The sequence below is a fragment of the Phacochoerus africanus genome, chromosome 1 (assembly GCF_016906955.1).
Source record: "Phacochoerus africanus isolate WHEZ1 chromosome 1, ROS_Pafr_v1, whole genome shotgun sequence".
In the NCBI taxonomy this organism is placed as follows: Eukaryota; Metazoa; Chordata; class Mammalia; order Artiodactyla; family Suidae; genus Phacochoerus; species Phacochoerus africanus.
In genome coordinates this window covers 286,099,458-286,126,186 of record NC_062544.1, presented here as the reverse complement: position 1 = coordinate 286,126,186, position 26,729 = coordinate 286,099,458, and the positions used below count along the sequence as shown (strand labels likewise).

General features: G+C 53.9%; 1 protein-coding gene across 2 annotated transcripts; it reads right to left on the bottom strand.

Annotated features, from left to right (window-relative positions):
• Positions 1–13,511: 13,511 nt before the first annotated feature.
• Positions 13,512–26,342, bottom strand: NDUFV3 (NADH:ubiquinone oxidoreductase subunit V3). 2 transcript variants are annotated; one of them, XM_047797363.1, is made up of 4 exons: positions 26,226–26,342; positions 24,706–24,826; positions 16,499–17,578; positions 13,512–13,748 (listed from the first exon to the last, which is right to left on the bottom strand). In XM_047797363.1, the coding sequence occupies exons 1-4, from the start codon at positions 26,271–26,273 to the stop codon at positions 13,585–13,587; spliced, it is 1,413 nt and encodes a 470-aa protein (XP_047653319.1). In that variant the 5' UTR covers positions 26,274–26,342; the 3' UTR covers positions 13,512–13,584. The 2 variants fall into 2 exon arrangements, with proteins under 2 accessions (XP_047653319.1, XP_047653329.1); XM_047797373.1 differs by lacking the exon at positions 16,499–17,578.
• Between the last annotated feature and the right edge of the window lie 387 nt (positions 26,343–26,729).

The window sequence follows — 26,729 nt, the reverse complement described above, 5'->3', positions numbered from 1 at the left end:
GAGTCACAGCCCGAGGCCATTAGCGAGACGGGAACAGCTGCGAGGGCCACACATCTGTGAGTCATTCGAGAGTTTTGTGATGAACAAGAACGATCCGTTACACAGACGTGTGCGTCCCGCGCACGCCTCGTGCGTCCCCAGTGACACCGCTCCCGGCCTCCTCGGGCTGCACACACATTTCTCCCTAATGACGCGCCAACCCCAACGGTAAATTCGAACGTCGAAAACATGGGCTCTCCAGCGTGAAGCCATAAAGTCTCTGCTGTGTTGTCCAATCCTGAGTAACGGCAGTGACGCACTGAACACTCAGGGAAGCGGGGAGAAGGTGAAAGGGTGGAAGCGACAATTAGGGGGTTTAGATGGAAGTAGCCAAGCGACGAGAAAAAATACAGGGACCATCCGAAGAGGCTGCAAAGATGCTTACACATGGTCCAAGCACTGCGCGCTCGCCAAGCGGTCCCCTGCGTGGAGGCGAACGTTGTCTGCAGCTGTACCCCTGGCGACGCCAGCACAACGCTGTAAAGGACCTGGTGGGCGCTCCCGGCGTGGCGCGGCGGAAACGAATCCCACTGGGAACCACGAGGTTGCGGGTTCGGTCCCTGGCCTTGCTCAGTGGGTTAAGGATCCCGAGTGGCCGTGAGCTGTGGTGTAGGTCGCAGACGCAGCTCGGATCCCGCGTTGCTGTGGCTCTGGTGGCGGCCGGCGGCTACAGCTCTGATTTGACCCCTAGCCTGGGAACCTCCGCATGTCGAGGATGTGGCCCTCAAAAAAAAAAAGACAAAAGAGGAAATAAAAATAAATAAATAAATAAATAAATAAATAAAATAACCCCCCTCAGCTCCCAACCTGTCATATCTTGCCAGGCTTCTTCCTTTAAAAAAATTTTTTTAATCAAAATAAAAATAAAGGACCAGGGGGCAGTGAGAAGGGGGAAGGTAGGCGCTGAGAGCCCCCAGCAGGAAAAGGACCCGCTTGAAGGACCCGGAGGCCTGTCCCGCCTACGAACGTCACCTGGCAGCGTGTCCTTGTCAACTCTGTCCCGAGCACGTCTCAGGCCCTCCCCCTCTCCCAACGGCGTCTCAGCTGGGACGGTTGGGTCCTCGGCACCCAGGTCAGTTTTTAGAAGTGCCTTTGACCCTATTTTTCACCAACTCTGCCATTTAATAATTCTCTCCGAGAGGAGTTCCTGTTGTGGCTGAGCAGGTTAAGAACCTGACTAGTATCCTCGAGGATGCGGGTTTGATCAGCGGGTTAAGGCCCTGCTCAGCGGGTTAAGGATCGGATGCGACCCCCAACCTGGGAATGTCCATGTGCCACACCTTCAGCTCTCTAAAAAACAAAACAAAAAACCAAAGCGGAACAAAAGAAGACAATTTTCTCTGAAAACATGGAGCTCCCTGGTGGCTCAGTGGGTTTAGGATCCAGCACAGGTTTGATCCCGGGCCCGGGAACTTCCGCATGTTGTGGGCACGGCCAAAAAACCCCCAAAAAACAGAATCAGGTCTTTCTGAAAACAGCTTTTGGTGGCGTGACACTTTGTCTCTTTCCATGCAATAAAGCTTCCTTTTTATTCCATGCCAGAACATCCTTCTGTTCCGATTTCTCCCTCGTTCCCGCCGCCGTGACAGGCCGTGTGTCCCGAAGCAGACCGCGTTTTCTTTGACTCCACCAGCTGGCTCAGAGTGGAGGAGGATATATTTTAAGCCCCACACTCTGAAAACCTTGGCACAGCTTCTGATGAACTAAAAACATCACAATAGACTTGTAGGAAGGTCCTGCTGTGGCTCAGCGGTAACAAGCCATGAGGACGCAGGTTCAATCCCTGGCCTTGCTCAATGGGTTAAGGAGCCGGTGTGGCCGTGAACTGTGGTGTAGGTCGCAGAGGTGGCTTGGATCTGGCGTGGCTGTGGCTGTGGTGGAGGCCGGCAGCTGCAGCTCCAATTCGCCCCCTAGCCTGGGAACCTCCATATGCCGCAGGTGTAGCACTAGAAAAAAAAAAAAAGGCCCCCCCCCCGCCAAAAAAAAATCACGATAAACTTGTAATCTGGCTCTGATTAGTTTGGATTAGATCTAAAGCCAGTGCTTAAAAAAAAAGAAAGGGAAGGAGTCAGGGGCCAAGGTGACAGGGGGACTCCATCCTTCGAAGGCTGAGCCACTGCCCGGGCAGGGCTGGCATCCCCAGACAGAGCATGTCCCCCAGGAGGCTGCTCTCGTCATGGGATCCAGGTGGTCAGTCCAGCCCTGACCACCTAAGAAAGCCAAAGACACTGCTCCCCAGGCTTCCCGATCCCCTGGAATGCACTCGCCTGGTTGCCTGTTGCAGGCGTCAGGCTGGCACATGCTGTCCCTGGCCACCATCTGTCCCCTGATTGTCCCACTTGCTACATCCTGCTTGGCTGGGAATTCAGCTGATGGGGTCAACCAAATAAAACTATAAAAATTAGTTTTATTTTTTTGATCCGCATCTGCAGCCTGCGGAAGTTCCCAGGCCAGGAATCGAACCTGGGCCGCAGTAGTGACAACACTGGATCCTTAACCCCTGGGCCACCAGGCCACTCCAGAAGAGACATCTTCAACATTGTTGGGTAAGAAGAGTTGCTTCTTTCTCTTTTTTAAATGATTTAAAATTTGACTCTACTTTTGAGTAATAAATTCACATACTTCAAAGATCAAGATGGATAAAAGAACACACACAGCACACAATTCGTGCTCCCACCTGTGTCCCCAGCTGTCCTAGGCGTGATTCGAACATGGCCCCAGTAACTTCTGCTGCTCTAGTAGCCACACATGTGTGGAATCCCTTGTCCTTGAGTGAGGGCGGATTTCGCTTCCCCAGATCCCAACAGCCCCCTTTCTGGGATACCCGTCTCGTCGTCGCCCGCCGCCCGGCCGCCGTGGCCGAGGCACTGATACTGTTACTGTTTCCTTCCCAACGTTAGGTAAGGTAGTCATGGATTTGTGGGTGTCAGACACGGTACAGGTGACAGGTCTCTTAATGTGGGAGAGGGCGGCTGGGACTGCTCCGGGCACAGGGTGCCAGGCTTTGGGGGTTGGAGGCTGCCCCCCTCAGCCTCCCCTGGCTCCTCCTGCGCCCCGAGGTCTGGGCAAGCCCACAGGAGTGCCGCCCTGGGGCACGCCCGTCTCCCCAGCATCCTGACCCCCACGGAAGAAAGGCTGCCTGCTCACCTGTGGAAGCCCGTTCAGATGCATCGACCCAGGGGTGTAAAAAGTCCTCCGGGGCGCCCCGCAGAGAAACGCGCCGTGTCAGAGGAGACCCCCGCTTATCAAGGCCCTGGGACCCCACGCTGGGACCCCACCCTCCCTGTCTCAGATGGGATTTTCTGTTACGAAAAAAATGCAGCATTGGACACATGTTTTGTTGGGCGTTTGGGGTTTGAATTTCACCAAAGTAAAGGTGATTTACGACGTGGCGTTAATTCCTGCTGTTCCGTGGCCCAGGTCTCCCATGCAGCTCATCGCGGAGCTCGTGTGCTGTACAGCAGGTCCCTGCTGACCGTCCATTCCCAACACACTGGTGTGCCTACGCCCACCCCAAACCCCCGGTCCTGCCTTCTCCCCCATCTGGCCCCTTTGGTAACCGGAAGCTGGCTTTCACAGTTTGAGTCATTCCCTGTTTTGTGAGTTCATTTGTATCATTCAATTGCACACAAAGGTGCTATCATGCGATACTCATCTTTCTAACTGCACCTAGTAGGATACCTCTAGGTCCATCCATGTTGATGCAAAGGCATTATTTCACTCTTTGCACGGCCGAGGAATATTCCACTGTGTCTGTGCCCCGCCTCTCCTCCAGCCACTCCTCTGTCCATGGACACGTAGGTCGTTACCATATCTTGGCTGTGGAAAGACACAGACGTTTTGGCCCGTGTCAGGATGTTGGGTGTTTGGGGAAGGGGGCAGGAGAGCAGTGGTCGGCTGTGGCTGTGCCCCTTCCACCTCCAACTGGGGAAGAAGGACGGGGGTCCGCAGACCGCAGAGCAGCCTCAGAGCAAGACCCCCGAGGTGCAGCCCATTTTCATCCCGGCGACGGACAACCTTGGGCAGGTCCGAGTCCTCACCTGGCCATGTCCCCATCGCGGAGCTGGGACACAACGGCTGCAGAAAGCTCACTGGCACTGCCTGCCCCGGGCCCCTGCTGCCCTTCTCACCGAGAGGAAGCCTGCACCAAGCACTGTCGCTACTGTGTGGTTTTCATGATTTCAAGGACATTCAGGGAAAAGTGTACACGACTTGGGACAGCTCAGGGCAGCTTCTCAAGTAAAAAAACAAAAACAAAACAAAAAAACAGACAGTGAATGTTTCCTGGGTTCTCCAGACTTTTGGAGAAAACAGTCTTTTTTTTTGTCTTTCTCTTTTTTTTTGGTGGGGGGGCTGCCCCCACAGCATATGGAGGTTCTCAGGTTAGGGGTCGAATTGGAGCTGCAGCTGCAGGCCTGCACCACAGCCACAGCCACGTGAGATGCAAGACGTATCTGTGACCTACACCACAGCTCACAGCAACGCCACATCCGAGCTGCTTCACTGACCTACAACCACAGCTCACGGCAGCATTGGATCCTTAACCCACTGAGTGAGGCCAGGGATCGAACCTGTGTCCTCATGGTGACTAGTCAGATTTGTTTCCACTGAGCCACGACGGGAACTCCAGGTGTTGGTTTTTGCCCAAAGTTCATTGGAAACCATAAATTCATAGTCCTTTTTTTTTAATGTGGGGCAGCCTCGCCTGCTGCAGCCCGTCCCCGCCCCCAGGTACGCATCATGCTTGGATCGGCTTGATGACAGGGGCGCTGGCTTTCAGCGTGAAGACGTATTTGGTCACCATCAAGGCACGACGCACACTGGACGCTCCCCAGCCCCAGAAGCGGCTGTACCCTGTCGCCAAGGGGACAGGCCTCAGGCCCCCCCCCCCCGGGGGGGCAGCCGGGGCTTCATGGGGTCAGGTGGGGTCAGAGATGCAAAAGGAAGGTGTTTGGCCACAAACACCCAAGACACAGCCTCGCTGCCCTCCAGTGCCCTCCCGGTGGCTCAGAGTGGTGGCGGGCACACTCAGGCTGGGGAACTGAGACCTGTCTGTGGGCTCACACTGAGTCCCGAGCCGCCGAGCTCCCGGGCGCGGTGGGCTGGGCTCCTGGGCAGGACCCGCCAGGCGGCTGATGGGGAGGCCTCATGGACACGGGCCGTCACAGGACCAGGGACCTGCCCTTGAACCTGTTGCATGACTTCAGACACGACGTGAACATGAGAACCTACCACGTGGCCGCAAACACGCGGTGACCGGTGACCACAAATGCCCTTGAGCCCTGACCACGTCCAGGGAGGCTGGCAGCAGAGGTAGGTGAGGGAGGAGGCGTGCAGGGAGGGGAAGCTGACGGTGGCAGGTCTTACATGAGAAATCCTATCAGAGGATTTGGTTCCCCTGCGAACTGACCCGGGACAAAGGGCTTGGGGACACAGCACAGGCAAGCACAAGCTCGTGTTTCTCTCACTTTCTTTTTTTGTTTCTTTTCTCAGCCCCCCGCCCCCCCCATGGCATATGGAAGTTCCCAGGCTGGGGGTTGAATCTGAGCCGCACCTGCCACCTACACCACAGCTGCAACACCAGATCCTAAACCCACTGAGCGAGACCTGGGATCGAACCTGCAACCTCATGGTTCCTAGTCGGACTCGTTTCCACTGAGCCACGATGGGAACTCCGACACCAGATCTTTAACTGGCTGCACCACAGTGGGATCTCTGCCTACCTTCTCTTTTCTGATGGGAATCATGTGAAATTAAATTGTCAGAATTCCTGTGTACCAAGACCAGCTCAGCAGGTTGGGGCTGAAGAACGGGGGCTGTGAAACTTACGGAAGAAAGTTAACTTAAAACAAGACACAGAGACACTTCTCTTAAGCAAAGGTGGCAGCCGGGGGACTCAAGGTCTCAGGGACCCAGAGCGCCGCCTCAAGAAACCACACTGCTTTTGTCGTGGTCTTGAGGATGATGTCATGTGAGGAGGGGGTTGCAGGTGCAGGAGAGAGGGGTTTTTAAGTCATTTTAACAGTCCCATGGCCGGGTGCTGATGAAGCTTTCACTCTGACCTTTAGGCATGGAGCAGTCGTTAGCATTTGAGGAAGCTTGGCCTCAGCTCTCTCAGCGCAGCATCTAGAGAATCACCACTGTGCTTCTGCAGTCCGCCTGCCTGTTTGCAGCAACCCGGCGCGCCTAGCTTTGCACCTGGGTTCTTCCCTGCTAACGCATATGCAGCTAAGGACCCCTCATAAACCCCTTGGGGCCATGGGGCTCCTCTTTTAGTCTTAAGAGGACGCATCACGCTGTGCAGACGGCGGCGTGCCCATCTGCACAGGTCCGGCCTGCCCAGGCCAGCGCGTCAAGTCCTCATTCAGCCGACCCCGTGAATAACGGGTGCCTTCAGGTCTTTGTGCCCAAGCAGAAGTCCTTCACCAGCACTGCGACTGTCTTCCAGCAGGAAGATGGGGCAAAGGAAAGCAGGACAGGATGGCGTTTCCAGCAAAGAGGCTGAGAAAAGAGGGTAGAGACACGTCTCGCGACACCTGTGCTGAAGCAGAGCGCACCCTAACCTTAAACCCAACTGTAAGCAGCAAGGCTATCCGTGTGCGGTCACATTTTTTATGTATCCAAACAAGCAAAAACATTTTGATCAACCCGCAGGAGGAAAGACCGAATTATCTTCACATTCCTTCAAAAGAGTGCTGTGAAATTGCCGTGCGAAGAAACAATCAAATGGATGGAACCAAAAATTATTTTTTTCTTAACTACCTGCAGCACAGAGGTGTGCCAAGCAGTTAATCAATATACCGTGGTATTTTTCTGCATTTTGTGAGGTGTACGGTATCTTACAAATTTTAAATTTTATAAGCTATTTTTTCTCATTTTAAATCGTATTCACGTTCATACCTAATTTTTTTTTCTTTTTTTGCCTTTTGTCTTTTTAGGTCTGCACATGCGGCATGTGGAGGTTCCCAGGCTCAGGGTCAAATCGGAGCCGTCGCCACAGGCCTACGCCACAGCCACAGCAACGTGGGATCCAAGCCACATCTGCGACCCACACCACAGCTCACGGCAACACTGGATCCTTAACCCACTGAGCAAGGCCAGGGATCGAACCCGGAACCTCATGGTTCCCAGTTGGATTCATTAACCACTGAGCCACGACAGGAACTCCCATACCTAATTTTGAATTCATAACTCTGCATTATTCTTATTTTGAAAGCTCTCCAGTTTTTCTAAGCTTCAGGTCCCACAAACCCGAATCCACCCTCAAGAGTGGTTTATGCTTTGTCTCTCTCTTTTGGAGGGGGGTTAATTTTCATTGAACCTCCTCTAATCTTAAGTAAGAGTCATTCTTGGATATAGAAACTAATAAAAAAGTTTTAATACATCTCTTTAAGAAAGGCATATTCAGTAAAATTTAACTTTATAACTTTAGACTTTTTTTTTTGGTCTTTTTGTCCTTTTAGGGCCACACCCACAGCACATGGAGGATCCCAGGCTACGGGTCCAATCGGAGCTACAGCTGCCGGCCTCCGCCACAGCCACAGCAACGCCAGATCTGAGCCGCGTCTGCAACCTACACCACAGCTCATGGCAATGCCAGATCCTTAACCCACTTATCGAGGCTAAGGATGGAACCTGAAACTTCATGGTTCCTAGTTGGATTTGTTTCCGCTGTGCCACAATGAGAACTCCAGTTCAGATGTATTTGTTAAAATTGTACTTTATAAGTAGGTTAGTAACACTTATAAAAAATGCTTTAAGAAAAGTTAGATTCATATTAACATTGCATATTATTTTTATTTTATTTTTTAAGTTTTATGGCTGCACCCATGGCATATGGAAGTTCCTGGGCCAGGAACTGACTCGGAGCCACAGCTGTAAGCAACCCTGAAGCTGCGGCAACGCCAGGTCCTTCAACCCCCTGCACCAGGCCAGTGATCGAACCCATATCTCTGCATGACCTGAGCCACTGCAGTCAGATTCTTCACCCACTGACTAATGGCAGGAACTCCTGAATGTTATTTTCTTAATTATTTATTTTTTGTTAAAGAATAGTTGATTTACAATATTGTGCCAATTTCAACTGAATGCTTTTTTTTTCTTTTTAGGGCTGCACCTGCAGCATATGGAATTTTCTGGGCCAGGGGTCAAACTGGAGCTGCAGCTGCCAGCCTACACCACAGCCACGGCAATGTGGGATCCTTAACCTACTGAGCAAGGCCGCGGATTGAACCCGCAACCTCATGAATACTAGTCGGATTCTTTACGCACTGAGCCACGTGGGAACTCCAGAATATTCTTACTATTATTATTATTACTGTCTTTTCAGGGCTGCACCCATGGCATATGGATGTTCCTAGGCGAGGGGTAGAATTGAAGCTGTAACTGCCGGTCTGCACCACAACAAGGCAAAATCTGAGCCACATATGTGAACTACACCACAGTTCACGGCAACACCTCTGAGCGAGGCCAGGGGTCGAACCTGTGTCCTCACGGATGCCAGTCGGGTTCATGACCCCTGAGCCACGACAAGAACTCCCAGAACACTATTTTTAAAAAGCTTTAATTTTTTTCAAAAAACACAATGTTTGTTTAAATTTAAGATAATTTTTTAAAAATTTAATATTAATTTTGTGAGTTCCCGTCGTGGGAAATGAATCTGACTAGGTGTCGCGAGACGTGTCTCTACCCTCTTTTCTCAGCCTCTTTGCTGGAAACGCCATCCTGTCCTGCTTTCCTTTGCCCCATCTTCCTGCTGGAAGACAGTCGCAGTGCTGGTGAAGGACTTCTGCTTGGGCACAAAGACCTGAAGGCACCCGTTATTCACGGGGTCGGCTGAATGAGGACTTGACGCGCTGGCCTGGGCAGGCCGGACCTGTGCAGATGGGCACGCCGCCGTCTGCACAGCGTGATGCGTCCTCTTAAGACTAAAAGAGGAGCCCCATGGCCCCAAGGAGTTTATGAGGGGTCCTTAGCTGCATATGCGTTAGCAGGGAAGAACCCAGGTGCAAAGCTAGGCGCGCCGGGTTGCTGCAAACAGGCAGGCGGACTGCAGAAGCACAGTGGTGATTCTCTAGATGCTGCGCTGAGAGAGCTGAGGCCAAGCTTCCTCAAATGCTAACGACTGCTCCATGCCTAAAGGTCAGAGTGAAAGCTTCATCAGCACCCGGCCATGGGACTGTTAAAATGACTTAAAACCCCCTCTCTCCTGCACCTGCAACCCCCTCCTCACATGACGTCATCCTCAAGACCACGACAAAAGCAGTGTGGTTTCTTGAGGCGGCGCTCTGGGTCCCTGAGACCTTGAGTCCCCCGGCTGCCACCTTTGCTTAAGAGAAGTGTCTCTGTGTCTTGTTTTAAGTTAACTTTCTTCCGTAAGTTTCACAGCCCCCGTTCTTCAGCCCCAACCTGCTGAGCTGGTCTCGGCAACTAGGAACCATGAGGTTGAGTTTGATCCCTGGCCTCGCTCAGTGGGTTAAGGATCTGGCGTGTCTGCGGCTGTGGCTGTGGTGTAGGCCGGCAGCTGCAGCTCTGATCAGACCCCCAGCCTGGGAACTTCAATGTGCCATGGGTGTGGCCCTAAAAAAGCAATAAAATAAAATAAAAAATAAAAATTTAATATTAATTTTAAAAGTCTTTTCTGTACAAGAAACTGTTCGACACAAAAGAACTCATCTGATGCTTTCAAAAATAAAAGGCATTCAATTATTAAATGCTAACAGATGAAAAGATATTGAACTGAAAAAAAGTTGTGGCTAAACTTCAGAAAAATATGCTTTTTCCAGAAGACACTGGTTTTCAAGCCTCAGGACAGACAACGCCTAATCCGTAACCTGTTGCGCCACAGCGAGAACAAGGAAGTCTTTTTATGATGAATCTTCCCAAGGCCTTGATGAGTGAGAGACGAAAATCATGAGCTTCCACAGGCCCGGCACCACATCAGCAATTAGCAGCATTTTCCCGTTCTTTTTTCATCATCTGTGCAGTCTACCCCTTTCCTCACTTTTTGTCAGAATATTTGAAATAAATTACCAGCTTTTTTCATTTGGGGTTTTTTTTGTTTTTTATAAAACCAGAGGGTTAAATTTTCCTCGAGGGCAGAGCGTGCTGTGGTCCGTCTCGGAGCCTTCCAGGCGTGCAGGGTGAGGCCCTAACCCACCACACAATGGCTCTGGAGGTGGAGCCTATGGGAGGAAATGAGGGTTGAGGGGCCACGTGGGGGGACCCCCAAGATGGGATTCGTGTCCATATCAGAAGAGACACTCCTCGCCATACAAGGACACAGGGAGGGCAGGCGTGTTCGAGCCAGGAAGGGGCTCCCAGTGCACGAAGGCTCAGCCAGTACCTCGACCCTGCACGCCCAGCCCCAGAACTGCCAGGAGTCTTGCCTGCGGTTTGGCCATTCGGGCTGCTCTATTTTGCTGTGGCAGGTGGAGGTGACCCACACAGAGCTTGTCTTCACGATTCAGCCCCCAGTCCTTCCCGCTGGCAACGCCAAGCCGAGTGCTGCCTCAGCGCCCATGTCTTGTTACGTACCCACCCTGGGGCCTCGGGCCCCCCAGGGCTCCCTCCGCAGCTCCACCTGCAGGGCTGAATCCCTGGGCGCCTCCATCATTCGGGAGAGGCGCTGCCCCCAAGGCTGCTCCGACGGACACCCAGCCTCCCCTCTTCCCACCTCTGCTCCTGTTCTGAGGCCCCATGTGACCTGCACCCCCGCCCCCGCGCCTCCTTTCCCAGGCCACGAACCCAGGAGAGGCCCGCAGCCTTAACCGCCTTTGAACCCAAGGCCCCGGCCAGGCCGGCAGAGAGCGGACGTGCAGACCGATGCTGCCAGCAGGCCTGGCAGCAGGAGACCCGGCAACAGCGCACCCCTTCGGCTGTGAACTGTGACTCCAGCCTTCTTCTCGATCCTTCTGGAACCCAGGCTGGAGGAGGCGAGGGGAAGGAGGGCAGGGCGAGAAGGCGGGGGACGGGGTGCTGAGCCCCGAAGGGCACCACCTGGCCAGCCTTTCGCTGAATTCGGTGGCAGCGGTGGTGCCCTAACACCGGGGGTGGCTGCATAATGCGGGGCCTCAGACAAGCCCTGCTCTCTGCCTCTTTTGGTAAAAGCCCACAGCAAGGCTGGTTCTGTAAACATTCTAAAGGGTTGAAACCAAAGAACGAGTGAGCCACACAGGCTGTACGTGGCAAAGGCAAACATATCTACCCTCGGCCACCTGGGGAAAAGCGTGCCACCCCAGCCACCCTGCTCTCACGGGACGGAAGGGTCTGCAGGGGTCCCGCCTCCCGCAGCCTCCCACAGCCTCCCGCAGGTGGCGTGCCCGTGGGATCGGCTGACTCATCTTACAAACCTTTGAGTGCTTCCTACACGGGGGAGGGGGACAAGGCGGGGGAGACAGCGATGGGGGGCGGGGAGAGGCTGTGGAGCCCCTGGGAGACAGGCAGGATGGAAGCCACCAAAAACCAAGTGCCGGCTTGGACGCAGAGCTGGAAAAGCCACAGGATAATGTGCTGATTCCCAGTTACTAAAAGCGGCTGCCCGTGAGACTCTCAAGGTGAGACTCACTGCCAGGCTGAGCCTGGGGCCCCGCACAGCCCTGCAGCCACGGGCCTTTGCCGTATCGGGTGTGAGAGGACCAGGTCTGGGAGAGGCCGGAGCTCAGGTGGCCTGATGGGAAAGGTTAAAAAGGAGGTAATTACCTTAACACGCACACATTCAGCTGGTTTAAAATCTGGCGCACGAGGTATGTTCATGACTCACATGCGATGCCTCGGCCCGGCTTCTAGACACGCAGCTTAAGCAATCAACACACACCGCACACTGACCTCCAGTCATGCACGTTTCCGGCAGCGCCCTTGCAAAGAGAACGTGGGAGATCACCCAAGTCCCCAAAGCTGCGCTGGGCCGGTAACGGTGTGTTGCCACCAGACAGAGAACCGGGGAGCCACTCGCCAGGACGGGTCCAGGTCGGAGCCAGGCCTGGTGCTGTGCATTGTGGACTCTGGGGGGGCGGGCAGGGGGGTCACCCACCCCGCAGGGAGGCCGCAAGGGGCACCAGTGGCCCTGGTTCCACAGGACAACTTCACTCAAACTGAAATACACTCAGACTCGGAGTTCCCGCTGTGGCAGGGCAGGCTGGGGACCCTCTACTGTCTCTGGGGCAGTACAGGTTCAATCCCCAGCCCAGCAAAGTGGGTTAAGAATCCCGCACCACCACAGGGGCGGCTCGGATTCAACCCCTCGCCCAGGAACTTACATACACCTCGGGTGCAGCAGAAAGAAAACACACCTGGGCTTACTTGTATGTAAAAAGAACAACTCTCCATGGCACCAAGAGCACAGGGAAAGCCGCCTGTGGTTTCACTCCATCGTCCTCCACGCACCCCACACGCCATGGGTGCAGTGGGTCCCAGGCTGGGAAGCCCGCTACCAGATGAAAAACCCTGGCAGGACAAAGCTCGATGTACGTCACATGGTCACATCGAGCCAAAGCCGCCACCGCCAGGGAGACGCGCTCGGCGTGGACCGTGGCTGGGTTGGCAGAGTGCGTCTGAGTCGTCTTGCTCTTTCCCGTTTTGGTGACGGGGGCTTTGTGCTGTGACGGATGAAACGTACCTGCGAGGCTCCTAGGCGGTGGCAGGACCTGGGCAGATGATCGCAGCTCGCTTTCTGCCTCGGGGCCCGTACCTGGACGCCTTCTAAGAAGCGCAGGCTTCCGGAGGCGCGAGGCCTCGGTACAACGCCCTGTTCCGTTTCCCGTAAACTGAAGAGAGGCCAAGCGCGGGCAGTGAAGGAAGCTCTGCATGTCAGGGACCATCCACAGGCAGGCCGCGAGAGCCCGCGGCTGCGGAGGGCCTTCTAGGGGACCGTGCGGCCCCAGGCGAGGGGTGCCGTGCCCTGGGTGTGCTCCTTCCCCACAGTGGACGGTCACCTCTTCGACACGTGGGCCTGGCGCACAGACCCCGGGCGACACATGGGAGCCCGCTCACACCGCACCCGCCCGGGCTGGAGTCACGTCCTCACCCGAGGGATGCGAACCCACCCGGCTGACACGGGCCGCCCGTCAGCCACAGGGACCCAGCGGCTGCTCCCGCAGCCCCACCCCAAGGCCACAACAGATGCCTTTGCTGATTCCAAGAGGCTCTGAGCTCATTTCTTTGCAACGCGGTGGTTAAACCCCCATGTCCAATGGATCAAGCACTAGGTCTACAAGTCACAAGCGAGCACCGCGCACGAGCACCTGCCGGTAAAGCAGACCGACACCCGCAGGGCGCTCTCAGCAGCAGGAATCCCACCTCGGGAAGCACCCGCGAGCCTGATTTTGTGGGCCTGCCCACTGAGTCCTGCTCTGTGACCAAAGAAGGGCTCCCTGTGCGCAAACGTTTCCCCACACACCTAAGGGCCCAGCAGGAGCGTGGCTAGCTCACCGCTCCCTGCACTCGGTGTGGAAGGGACACAAGGACACAGGCCGTGACTGCTGTGCAGATTTTATTGTCCCAGGCAAGGATGCTGGACGGCAGGAGAGGAGACCCTAGGCCGGGTGCTCAGTGGCGGGGGGACTGCCGTCCCGAGGAGGGCTGAGGCATGCGGAACTTGGAGAGCTCCACGTTCAGGTCAAGGAAGGTGTACGTGCTGTACTCATGATGCTGCAGGTTCCTGTACGTGCTGTTGTCGAATGGCTCGGCGGCCACGGCAGCTGGCGTGGGCTCTGCGGGGGACACAAGGCCGTGAGGACCCCCAAGGAGGGCGCTTCTGGTTAAGTCTTCACGCACGCGCGCGCGCTCACAGCACACACACACCCCCCCCAGCACAGTTCTTCATAAGCCCCACTTGGAATGAATACACTGTCTACTCAGAAAAGCCCATGAAGCAATAGCAGTCTGAGAAGGCAAACAAATCAGCAGAGAATTGATACTAAAACGCACATCAGCCCTGAGGACAGAAGAAACGGGAGACTTCCCACAAGGCGCCCTAACACCTACAGCCGCCCAGGATTTTGAAAATGCCCAGAACCGTTGTGGAGGGGCTTTCAGGTCATCTGCAGGTGGAGGAAAAAAGCAGGTCTATGAAAAATCTGCTTCTCAACCATTTACAGGAGAAAAACTTAAAAAGGGAAACTAACGGAGCACCCAAGTCTCTAAAGCCAAGAGAAGTGGGCAAAGCCCAGCGGTGTCGGTGAGAGCGACGCCACGTGAAGGGCAGCTGGAAATGACAGGTGTAGTTTTTGTTGTTGAACTTCTTCTGAAGAAGTTGTTGGTAGACTAGATTCATAGACTAAGAAATTCTAACTTAGTCTTATTTCTCTAAGCGGAAAAAATTAAAATCCACACACCTACACAATTGGCAATTTTTTTTCCTGTAGCTTAACATAATTTTAATTAGGAAACAATTACAGCAACAACTACACTTAATTTGTAAGTTTTTTTTTACTTTTTAGGGCCATACCCACAGCGTATGGAGGTTCCCAGGCTAGGGGTCAAATCAGAGCTACAGCTACCGGCCTACACCACAGCCACAGCAATACCGGATCCTTAACCCACTGAGTGAGGCCAGGAATTGAACCTCTGGCCTCACGGATACTAGTCGGATTTGTTTCCGCTGAGCCACGAGGGGAACTCCTCTCAATTTATAATTTTGCGGTCACACATGCACAATTGGTAACCTTCAAACTCCGTGTGTGGACGGGGCAGAAGCTCCCAGCTCCCCTGCAGCGTGGCCTGAGCAAGCCCACGGGACGGGGGCGGGCTGGGTGGAGGCGGGAGGGGCACGCAGACCCCACCTTCGGCCACGGGGACTCCCTCCCCTCACTCACAATGCAGTTGCCCATGATCTGAACGCACCGAAAGCTTCATTTTTCACTTTTTTAGTGGTATGCAACCACGTGACGTCTCATTGAACAAAGCGACATCTCCCCAGTCTCAACGGAGCAGAGGAAGACGCCAAAGCAGACGCCCTACAGTGGGTGTGGGGAGGGTGGAGACTGAAGCAGGAAGACGAGGGTTTAGAAAACACTCAGCAAGAGCCAATCCCTCGGAAGGCAGGGCTGGGCGGCTGGTGGGGGGAGCTGGCGTCCACCCACCCGCAGACACCGCCCCTGCAAGTGCGCCACGCTCGGGGCAGGATCTTTAGCCTCTTAAGCAAGAAGAATTTTGGAAAAATAACCCAACCATGAAAAATGAGAGTTGGGTTGTTTTCAAAAAGTAGAGTGACCTGAAAACTCTACCCCCGCTGTGGTAGCATCCTGAAGGTTCTGGCATCACTCTCAAATTTACAGCCGACGGACTACAACAGGTGCATCAAGAGAGCAGGTCCTGGTGTCCCAAGAAGGCTGGCAGGCGCTGGCACTTTGCATATTTATGAAAGGGGGAGAGGATGGAAGGGAAGAAGACGCCCAAGTCCCGTCAGCGTCCCGAGACCACTGACAGTAACTACAGGCAACGCAGCGCAGGTGAGGGGCCCCAGACAGGCAGGAGGCGCACACAGGCGGGAGCGCGGCTCGCTGCCGAAGCGCTTCCAGAGCCACAGGTCCTACCGCTGCAGGCCTCTCACTGCTCTGCCAGGATCCACCTGAAGGGCGCTCGATTTTATACAAAAAGTCAACGTGGAAGGAAATGGTAGCAACAGGAAGAACCAGTTTCCCTTTAAAAATTTACGGCAGCATAAAAAGCCCTTCATCAAAATTCTGTGCAGGAAACGCAAGCAGCGGCTGCGCCCCTCAGGTAAATCAGACCCAGGCAGGTGGAGGCTTGAACCCCTAACACACAGCCGCCCCTCAGGAAAGACGGAGATGCCCAGCTAGCTCGCGGAGGGCCACCACGGCGGCTGGGAGCACCGCTCCTCAGCTGGGGGAGCCAGCAGCAGCCCCCCGACTCAGTAAGATGCGCTGCAGGTTCAAAAACGAGCACTTAAGACACCCTCGGGAGTTCCCGTCGTGGCCCAGCAGTAACGAACCCGACTGGCATCCGTGAGGACATAGGTTCGATCCCTGGCCTCGCTCGGTGGGTTAAGGATCCGGCGTTGCCGTGAGCTGCGGTGTAGGTTGCAGGCACAGCTCAGATCCTGCGTGGCTGTGGCTGTGACACAGGCCGGCAGCTGTAGCCTCCATATGCCGCGGGTGCGGCCCTAAAAAGACAAAAAAAAGAAAGAGAGAAAGAAAGAAAGAAAGAAAGAAAACGGACACCCTCCAAAGCGAAGGATGGCGATGCTAAGCTGCCAGTTTTCCAACACCGCACCGGGCGGGGCAGAGTCGGGAGAGCCAGGGGCACGCGCTCCCACGAGAAACTCGCCGTCCCCGTCTCGGGATTTGGGGTGGCGGTGTGTACACTGGTAAGAGACACCCTCCGCCCTCTGAGGGCGGCGGGCCTGCAGCCGTCACAGGACCCCAGCACGTCCCTCTGCCCCGCGGCTCCTGAGCCCAACCCCCTAGGACGAGAGGGTCTCGCGCGCACGTCCATGTACCCTGTGTGGCGTCCCGGCCTGCCGTCCCGGGTGCTGCGTCTCCAGTGATGCCAGCCTCCTCCTCGGGCCTCAGCGCCCTCTTCTCAGCGCCCTCGTCCTGCCCGTCAGGGACGGCCTTCGGACCCTGTACAAGAGGCCGACCTTCCAGAAGCTCTCCCTTGGCCTCCGCGACGCCCTCTGCCGCCTGCCTTCCCAAGGGCGCTCTGCTGAAGAGGGGAGAGGCCACCTGCCCGCCAGGCTCCGGGACCCGCTCCCCAAGAGGGCCCTCTCCAGTCTCGAGAGGAGTGGCCGGCAGCCGGGCCCCCGCCAGGGTTGCTGCCGGCTCCGCGGATGCTGGGCCGCCCCTGGGGGCTGTGGATAATCCTGATTTTGTGGGGTCAGGTAAGCTTGTTTTAACTTCAGGTGGCTTCTGGCTTTTGGCATCTGCTTCCTCTGATCTGGGTATTTTCTGCGATGGCTTCTCACTTTGCCTGGCGGCCCCTGGGCCTCCTCGTGACCCGGGTGCTGTGGGTTTGGGGGCCCTTCTGTCCTCCGGTGCTCCAGAGCCCCCCTTCCCCTTGGCCTGGCGGGGCCTCTCTGCAGCGGCGAGGTCTGGATGTGGCTGCTGGGGGCCTGGCCTCGCTTCTGCTGGGACGCCTGTTTGGGGGGCTCCCCCTGCCGAGGAGCGGGGGGCCTCTGCTTTGGGAGACCCTCCCGGGCTTGTGCTCTTAACTGGACGAACAGCTTCCGAGCCGTCACCCTCCTCGTCGTCGGACTCGGAGTCCGAGGAGCTGGAGGACGAGGAGGAAGAGGTCGCGTCCCCTGCCCGGCCCCTGCTCGCCTGCGTGGTTGCTGAATCCGAGCCCTGCTGGCTGAACGGAGACACGACTTTCCGAGGAAACTCTACCAAAGTCTTTCTCGACGGGAACCTGGGACGCCCTCGGTCCGTGAACAGTGTGCTGTCACTGGGGTTGGGGGGAGCGAGCGTCCCACCTGGCCTCGCAGCCGCTGGGGGGGACGTGGGTGAGGACAGCAGCTGGGACAGTTCAGGGGCTGCCGGGGTGGCCAGCGGCGTGCCCCCCTCCTGTGCCGCCACTACATCTAGGAAACGGCATAAAGAGGAATATCATTTTTAATAGTCAGAAAAACAGTGTAAGTGCATCAAGGTCACAGACACCTCGTTACGTATCAGCTTGTTGCTGATAACACCTTGGACACAATCAAGTCAGGAACCGCTCCGCGGACACCCACGCCCGAGTGAGAGCCAGCCCAGCGAGAGAAGAACAGTGAAGAGACGTCCGTGGCTTCCTTGGTAGCTGAGAAGTTTTTTAAACGAGATTTTTACCAACAGAAGTAACAACCTTGTCGCCATCCTTCACAGTGAGGGTTTCTTGATAATTATTATTATTATTATTTTGGTCTTTTAGGGCCACATCCATGGCATATGGAAGCTTCCAGGCTAGGGATCGAATCAGAGCTGCAGGTGCCAGCCTGCAGCACAGCCACAGCAACGCCAGATCCGAGCTGAGTCTGCCACCTACCCCACAGCTCACAGCAAAGCCAGCTCCCCGACCCACTAAGCAAGGCCAGGGATCGAACCTACGTCCTCATGGATACTAGTTGGGTTTGTGACTGCTGAGTCATGATGGAGCACCTGACAGTTATTTTTAAACTACTATTCCATCTAAATTTAAAGTAGACTACAATATAAAGACATTTTCCAACGATGAAGGTTTAGAAATGTATGCTTTCCGTTTTTTTGTAAAGACACTTTACAAAGAATGCAGGGCCACATTCACGACATGGAGGCTCCCAGGCCAGGGGTCGAATCGGTTGCTGTGGCCACCGTCCTACACCACAGCCCCAGCAACGCCAGACCTGAGACACACCTGCGACCTACCCCACAGCTCACGGCAACCCGGACCCTTAACCCACTGAGGCCAGGGATCGAACCTGCGTCCTCATGGATACTAGTCAGATTCATTTCCGCTGAGCCACAATGGGAACTCCAGAAATGTGTACGTTCTTAAATCCCTAAACATACTGGTATATCTCAAATACTTAAAAGGTACCCCCACCGGATGAACCTGAACTCTCTGAACAAACGAGCAAAGCAAAGGTACAGACGAGATTGTGGTGTGACGCGGGGAAAATACACACGAGCCTTAGAGCGGGGGGGGGGGGGGACGGGACGAGGTGGAGGATGACGTGGTTCAGACAGGCCGCCCTGAAAGGAAGAAAATCCTTCAAAATCATGTCATTTGGGGATTTTTTTTCTGCCATGAGAAAGCATGACAAGACCAAAAAGTCTAAAGTAGTTTGCTATCATATACACACCACTGGACACGAGGAGTTTTAAAGCATTCTAGGAAAGTGCTAACAGAAGACTTAGATTTTGTCGGGTTAGTTACAAAAAAGAATGAAATCCCACAGTACACGCATTAGAGCTAATTTCACTCCGTTTTCTCAGGTGGTACACCTTTTTTAACCATGCAGATTAGAAGAAAAACATAGGATGGGTTTTTTGTTTGTTTTAATGTAAGAATTTAATTTATTTTTTTAGCCACCCCAAGGCATATGGAGTTCCCGGGCCAGGGATCAGATCTGAGCCGCAGCTGTGAACTATGCTGCAGCTTCAGCACTGCGGATCCTTAACCCACTGTCAGGCTGGGGATCCAACCCACATCCCAGCGCTCCCAAGATGCCACCAATCCCACTGAGCCACAGCGGGAGCTCCCAGGAGGGGTTTTTATAAAATAAAATTACTTTTCAAATCTAAAAGCAAAACTTTAAGAAATACATTACAGATGAGCAAATTCTAAAGCTAGAGTCTTTATTTTCATGTCTAGGAGTCTATTTTACACTAAAATGTAAATGACTTCTTTAAAGTGGAAAAAAAAATGTATGCCTAACTTTATAACATTATTGGCATCCAAAAAAAATTTTGTTTTCTGAGCATAGGGAGCTTATAGATCTACAACAGAATGATAGAAAATGATCAAAGGAAACTAAGGAATAACCCCAAATTAGAAATGGGCCAGAGAGGGAGTTCTCTTGTGGTGCAATGGGTTAAGGATCTGGCATTGCCACAGCTGTGGTACAGGTGGCATCCATGGCTTGGGTTTGACCCCTGGCCCAGGAACTTCCACTTGCCTTGGGTGTGCCCGCCCCCCAACAAAAAAAGGTTTAAAAAAGAGAAACGGGCCAGAGAGAGGTTACTGGGCAGTGTAAGAGGATACGACTGGACAGCTAAAGCAGTGGGTGACTGTAAAACCATCGGCCCGTCCTCACCACCTCCTCTGTCACCTCCACTCCCTGTCTGATTCTGCGGCTGTGTGCCATCCCAGAATCTGCATTCTGACGGCAGAAGCAGCTCGCAGCTCCAGCATCATGTGAAACACAAGGCATGCATAGGCACTGGAACTCTCCCTCTCTCTGTCCTTCTAAACACATTGGATACGGCTCAGAAATTCTTATACACAATGTACAAGACGTGCTGGCCTCCAAACCCTGCTGGCCCGCTCACCTGTCTCATTAATCCGCTTCTGTACTGAGCATGAGTTTTCCAAGGTGAAAAATTAACTTAAAACAAAGGCTTATTTAGACAGACGGCTTTAAAGAGAAAAAATTATAACACCTCAATGTTCTAAAATTTACTGTGGAGATTTTTACTTTTTAATGCCCAACCCCCACAGCACATGGAAGGTCCCCGGGCCAGGAAGTGAATCCAAGCCACAGCTGTAAACTACACCAAGACTGTGGCAATGCCAAATCCTTTAACGAACTGCACTGGATCCAGGGTCAAACCTGCACCTCTGCTGTGATCTGAGCGGCTGCAGCTGGATTCTTTTTTTTTTTTTTTTGTCTTTTTGCCATTTCTTGGGCCGCTCCCGCGGCATATGGAGGTTCCCAGGCTAGGGGTCCAATTGGAGCTGTAGCCACCGGCCTACACCAGAGCCACAGCAACGCGGGATCCGAGCCGCGTCTGCAACCTACACCACAGCTCACGGCAACGCCGGATCCTTAACCCACTGAGCAAGGGCAGGGACCGAACCCTCAACCTCATGGTTCCTAGTCAGATTCGTTAACCACTGCACTACGACGGGAACTCCCTTGATTCTTAACTCACTGTGTCAGAGTGGGAACTCTTATGGAGGTTTTTACATTTTAAATAAGTTATAAAAATATTATAGGTTGGGAAAAAAAAATTATATGGGTTGGAGTTCCCACTGTGGTTCAGTGATAAGAACCCAACTAGGAGCCATGAGGACTCGGGTTCGATCCGTGGCCTTGCTCAGAGGCTTAAGGATCTGGCATTGCTATGAGGTCACAGATGTGGCTCCGATCTGGTGTTGCTGCTGCTGTGGCTGTGGTGTAGGCCAGCAGCTGCGGCTCCGAGTCAACCCATAGCCTGGGAACTTCCATATGCTGCAGGTACGGCCCTAAAAAGACCCCCCCCCCAAAAAAATATATATATATATATGTTGATTTATCACCTATTGAAAATTTCAAATGAAATTGTGTTTGAAAAGAATAGTCTTATCTACCACATGAAGTAAAAATGCTTTCAAGTATCTTTTATTCAGGCTTAGTTATTGGGGGAATCCCACGGAAAGGTTATTAAAATAAACTACAGGAACGTTTTTTATCCAGGGCCACCCTCTGACCCACTCAGCACAGGCGTGGCGTCCTGGGACTCAGAGGGAAGCTTTGCCCACGATGATCTGCAGCTGCCACCAGCAACCCTGGGCCAACGTGCCAGTGTGGGTCCCCATCTGCATTCAACAGTGCAGGACAGTGTCACCCGGAGACAGGCCACCGCGCAGAGGGACAACGGCCCTCACTGTGAATCCAGGTGGGACGTCACCGGTTTCTCTCCAGGAAGCCTCCTGGGTCTGCCTAGGACGGAGGCCTGTACACTCCGTGTGGACAGACTGTCCTTGAAAGACACATGTATGAAACCAGGAAGCTACCTCAACAGGACGAGCCAGGGGAACGCACCTCCCAGCACAGGATGGGGGCTCTCAGAGCTGCTTCTAACCCTCAGAGAAGCACTCGCGACCCACAGAAATAAAGGTCCATCAACACTACTGACAGCAGAGGTCTCTACTGCTTCTCTACCTCCTCCGAAAATAGAACTTCAAGGAGTTCCCGCCGTGGCACAGCGGCCACTGCTGCAGACGGATCCCCTGGCCTGGGAACGTCCACGTGCCTCGGGGGTGGGTGCAGATGCGGCCAAAAAGACAAAAACCCTTAAGTTTCCTGACCTTCTTTTCTGCCTGTTGAACCGTCAACGTCCCAGTAGCCCTGCTGAAAGCAGCCTGACCTTGGGTTTGAACAGGGCGGCAGCCCTCCTCCCACACCTCGGCCTTGAGCCACAAGACTAGCTTCAGGCAAAGCACATTCAGAAAGGCGTGTTTCAAAAAGACGTGAAGGAAGAGACGCTGGTCACATGGTCACGAAGACTCTTTTAAGGTGAGCCTGACTATTAGTATTTGGGTTTTATTTTTGTTTTAATGAACACACGAGAATTGAGATTTTTTTTCCCAGGAGCAAGACAGTATATTGACTGTAAGTATGGACTGTGGGGCCTTGCTGCCTGGGTTCAAGTCCAGACTCCAGCAACCACATCTGCGTGACCCGGGGCCGCTCAAGAGCTCCCCCTCCCCCACTTTCTTATCTATGACTCAGGGATACTCACTGTCCCCACCGATGGGGTTGCGGGGACCAGACCCAGATGACATAACAAGGAGTACGGAAAACAGGCCTGAGAAATGCCAGTTAGAATTAAATACATTGAATACCTATTTCCGGAGATTCCTCACTTACTGAAGTGGGGACTTGATGAATTTCGGCTTCCCAACAGATTCTGTAAAAAGTGACACAGGAAGCTCCTGTCACGGCTTAGTGGTAATGAACCCAGCTGACACCTGGGAGGACAAGGGTCCGATCCCCGGCCTCGCTCAGCGGCTTAAGGACCCGGCGTTGCTGTGAGCTGTGGTGGAGGTCAGACGAGGCTCGGATCCTGTGCTGCTGTGGCTGTGGTGTAGGACAGCAGCTGCAGCTCCAATCTGACCCCTAGCCTGGGAACCTCCATGTGTCATGGGTGCAGCCCTAAAAAGACAGAAAAAACAGTGACACAGCAGTTATTCAGTTATTACTGATTGTTGTAAAACTCAGCCTCGTGACTGAATTCACTGGACCATCAATGCAGGCGAGCCAGGCGGCTGCGCAGGAGGGCACCAGGGGTTTCATGTGCTAATGTGCCCCTGGCAGGCCCCCAGCTTCTGTGCCTTGCTCCCTGATCGCTGACACTTGGGGGGAAACACCCAGACCCACACACAGGGACTCAGAGGCACTATTCCTTTCTCTTCATGCAGGGGTTAGAATTCTCTTTTAAATTATGAGACACAAATGTCATGTGCATTACAGACAGTGTAGTGCCGCCCACCTGACAGCACACGCAGACAGCAGCCCAGGTGCCGCATCTCACACCCACCCAGCAAGACTGGCAGGCTGACCCCACTCAGCACGAAGGGGCTCAGAGGCCGGCAGGGCCCAGCCGAGTCCAGAGGGAGCGGCTGTGTGAGCCCAAGGCCAGTTCCTCGCTCAGTGTTGCGTTCACACCATCAGAGGCTAAGTGCTCCATTTCTCCTCATATATAGCACGTTTCTAAAAGGGTGATTCAGGAGTTCCCGTCGTGGTGCAGTGGTTAACGAATCCGACTAGGAACCATGAGGTTGCGGGTTCGATCCCTGGCCTCACTCAGTGGGCTAAGGATCTGGCGTTGCCGTGAGCTGTGGTGTAGGTTGCAGACACAGCTGGGATCCCGCGTTGCTGTGGCTCTGGTGCAGGCCGGCGGCTACAGCTCCGATTGGACCCCTAGCCTGGGAACCTCCATGTGCCACGGGAGCAGCCCAGGAAATGGCCAAAAGACAAAAAAAAAAAAAAAAATGCAGCAAGCACAGGAGAGAATACGACAATGCTGCTGTTAAATTCAGGCCTCTGGTGGATGGACACACAGACACCACGGGGAGGGTGCGTTTCCTCAGCCAAGGCTGAGGGGATGTGAGAGGCAGTCGGAGGCCGGCTCACTCAACAACGCAGCAGTATTTCATAACCTACCCACTCTTCGTGTGCAGCTGGAGAGACGAAAAGCATCCACACCCTTGCAAATGATCAAATTGAGGAAATGACATTTTGATGAAAATAAGACAAACTCAAGTTACCCTTCTAAACCCCAGCTGGTCAAAGATTTGCAGAGACTGTACGTGTTACGTACGTACCTTAAGAGGTGACTGAGCTTTCGCAATTAGGACTAAAGGCAATGGACCTGCAGCACCATCAGCTACTGGTACCGAGCAGCGAGGAGAAAAGGCCCAGAAGTAGCTAAAATGGACTGTTGCGTTTCCTGTTTTCCTTCCACGAGGATTCAGGATAAAACGTCAAAAACTAGGGATAAAAGTCAATGTGACTGTGGGAAGAGCTGGAAACTGGTTGGAACAGGCTTCATCAAAGTGCGTCACGGTGGGGGGGCCTCTGCTCTGGACCGGAGCCTGCAGCCACAAAGGCCCCCCGCGATCGTGGACTGGGGCCAAGCAAAGCCTGGGAGACCACAGCTGAGCCTGACACCGACCAAAGTCACAAGCAGGGAAGAAAAACAAGGGGGGTCACGGCTCCCTCAGGCCAGGATGGGACCAGGTCAGGGCCACCAAATGCCAGAGGCTTTATACCCTGCCTCCCGTTGCTACACTGGAGTTTGGCACTTAGAAAATACGGACAGAGGAGTTCCCGACGTGGCGCAGCAGAAACGAATCTGGCTAGGAACCATGAGGCTGCAGGTTCAATGCCTGGCCTCGCTCCATGGGTTAAGGATCTGGCGTTGCTGTGGCTGTGGCGTAGGCTACAACTCCGATTAGACCCCTAGCCTGGGAACCTCCATATGCCGTGGGTGCAGCCCTAAAAAGACAAAAAAGAAAAGTTAAAAAGAAAAAAGAAAACACAGACAGAACCAAAACAGGGCTACATGATGCATCAAAGATGGTTACGGTTACGTTACTGCTGTGTTGGGTCTAAAATCTATTGCAGATCTTAGGTCTGGTTATAATCTGGACCCTGCTGGGAATGAAGAGTCAAATTAGGTAGCAAGTAAAACTCCTTTTCATGCTTGGGAAGCTGATTCTTTACTCTGCATTCTCTCTCCCTTATGACGACCATCAGAATCTTACTTTTTGGTGGACTTTGCTTCTTGGGATTCGGTGGCCGTTCCTTTTCATTCCTTCCTGATTCTGCAGAGAGAGAAACTGCAGGAGCGAGTCCGCGAAATACTCCTCCTTCTAGGAGCACCGTCTGTCAAAACGATGGAACGCACACAGACACTTGAGAAATATGCCAACCGTTATTACAACACGAACACTATATTACGACAACATATACGTGCCTTGCATTCATAGGGCGTATTTCTAATGGTTATTACAATTTTCATAATCTATGTGCATTATGGAAATTTCGGAAAACACAAAAAAAGGCTGCAAGAAAAAAAACACCGGAGTTCAAGGACTGTCGCTGCTAACAGCTGGGTATTTTTCCAACCAGACTTTTACCTGAGCACACTTTTTTGTAATCTCCAAATAACTACCGACCTACAAAATACCGATTCATTTTGTAAAATGTTTTCCTGTGCTTAAATAGAAGCACTATCTACCCATTAAAAACAAGGTAGATGAATAGCAGTGGTTTCAACACTGTCTACCATCTATGGTAAGTGGAAAACATTGCATAGCACATTAACTCACTCAGCACATATTTACCAAGGCCTTCTGTGTGCTGGGTCCTGTTCCACTGCTGGACACAGAGCAGAGGCGCTTACAGCACACAGGTGAAGGTGAAACATTTGCTTCTTATGCTTATGACAGAAGCATGTGTGTATATGTTTACATGACAGCTAAAAAAACTAAGTGAGTAGGGTAAGTAGTGGACTCTCGGACAAGAGATGTCGTCCACCTTTTGCACTTGATTTTGCAACCATTAGCTTTTGCTTTTGTAACAAGAGCCCCTTCTAATTTTAAACAGAGTGAAGGGGACTTGGCTTTTTCTACATGGAGAAAGGAAGCCTTTCTTTTTCCAAAGACCAGCCTAGAGTTCCTGTCCTGCCGCAGTGGAAACGAATCTCACTGGTATCCATGAGGATGCAGGTTCCATCCCTGGCCTCGCTCAGTGGGCTAAGGATCCGGCGTGGCCCTGAGCTGAGGTGTAGGTCGCAGACGCGGCTCAGATCCCGCGTTGCTGTGGCTCTGGCGTAGGCCGGCGGCTACAGCTCCGACTGGACCCCTAGCCTGGGAACCTCCATATGCCGCGGGATTGGCCCTAAAAATACCAAAAAAAAAGGACCAGCCTAGTCCCTCTTGTGGCTGCCAAGTAAGCTACCCGGTCAACCAAGCGCCTGAAAATTCCCTCATTTCCTCTCGAGTTAAATAAGCAATAAAGACACTGTCCTCAACGGTTCTAACGCTGATCGGGGCGGGACCTCTGCAGCCCCACACCTGTCCGTGGCCTGGACAGCACACCGGAGGCTCCAATGACCCAGGCCACGCCCCGGGCCCGGCCCCCCATTCCCCGCACCCAGCGCCCTCTCCTCGGCCAGGGAAGCAAGGTCAGGGCGTCCCGGGACGGCTGGAGTGACCGTCAGGGCCGCAGGCTCGCCCCGGCGCTCCACGGGCTCCCGGCCGCCGGCTCGGCACCTCTTTACCTTCAGCGCCCTGGCCCGTCCTTGCCGCAGCAGAAGCGAGGCCGCCATGGCTGTGACTCCTACGCGCCCGCCGGGAGCTGCGCCGGGAGGGCGGAGGTCGCCTCGGACTGACGCGTGGAGGCCCGCCCCCTTGAAGGAGGAGGCCAATCACAAGCAGGGACGGGGAGGGGCGGGGCAGCGGCCGCTGCGCGCGCACACATCCGAGGTCCTGCGCGCGCAACCGGGCCGCCTCCCCGCGCCGCGCCTCGAAGCCACGCCCCCGGGAAGAGCCGCCAGGCGCAGGCGGGTTGTTCTTTCTGACCCGGGAGACCCTTGGGCCTGGGCGCGGGGACGCCGAGGTGGATGTGGCGGGTGCCATTGTCGCTCTCCGACCGCATGGTTCCCTGTGGCCATCCAGCAGGGCAGGTGGCGCCGTGGACCACGCTAGTCCCTTATCTGGGCAGTTCAGAAATGCAAGCTTTATTTTACCTGAAGGTTTATTGCTTGCAGTGCAATGACTCCCCC

What these genes read in the sequence shown, in the direction of transcription:
- NDUFV3 (XM_047797363.1), bottom strand. Translation starts at nt 26,273, where the DNA reads ATGGCGGCCTCGCTTCTGCTGCGGCAAGGACGGGCCAGGGCGCTGAAG. An exon ending in GACGGGCCAGGGCGCTGAAG is followed by an intron (nt 24,827 to 26,225) that starts GTAAAGAGGTGC and finishes TCGTTTTGACAG; the next exon opens with ACGGTGCTCCTAGAAGGAGG. An exon ending in GAAGCAAAGTCCACCAAAAA is followed by an intron (nt 17,579 to 24,705) that starts GTAAGATTCTGA and finishes GCCGTTTCCTAG; the next exon opens with ATGTAGTGGCGGCACAGGAG.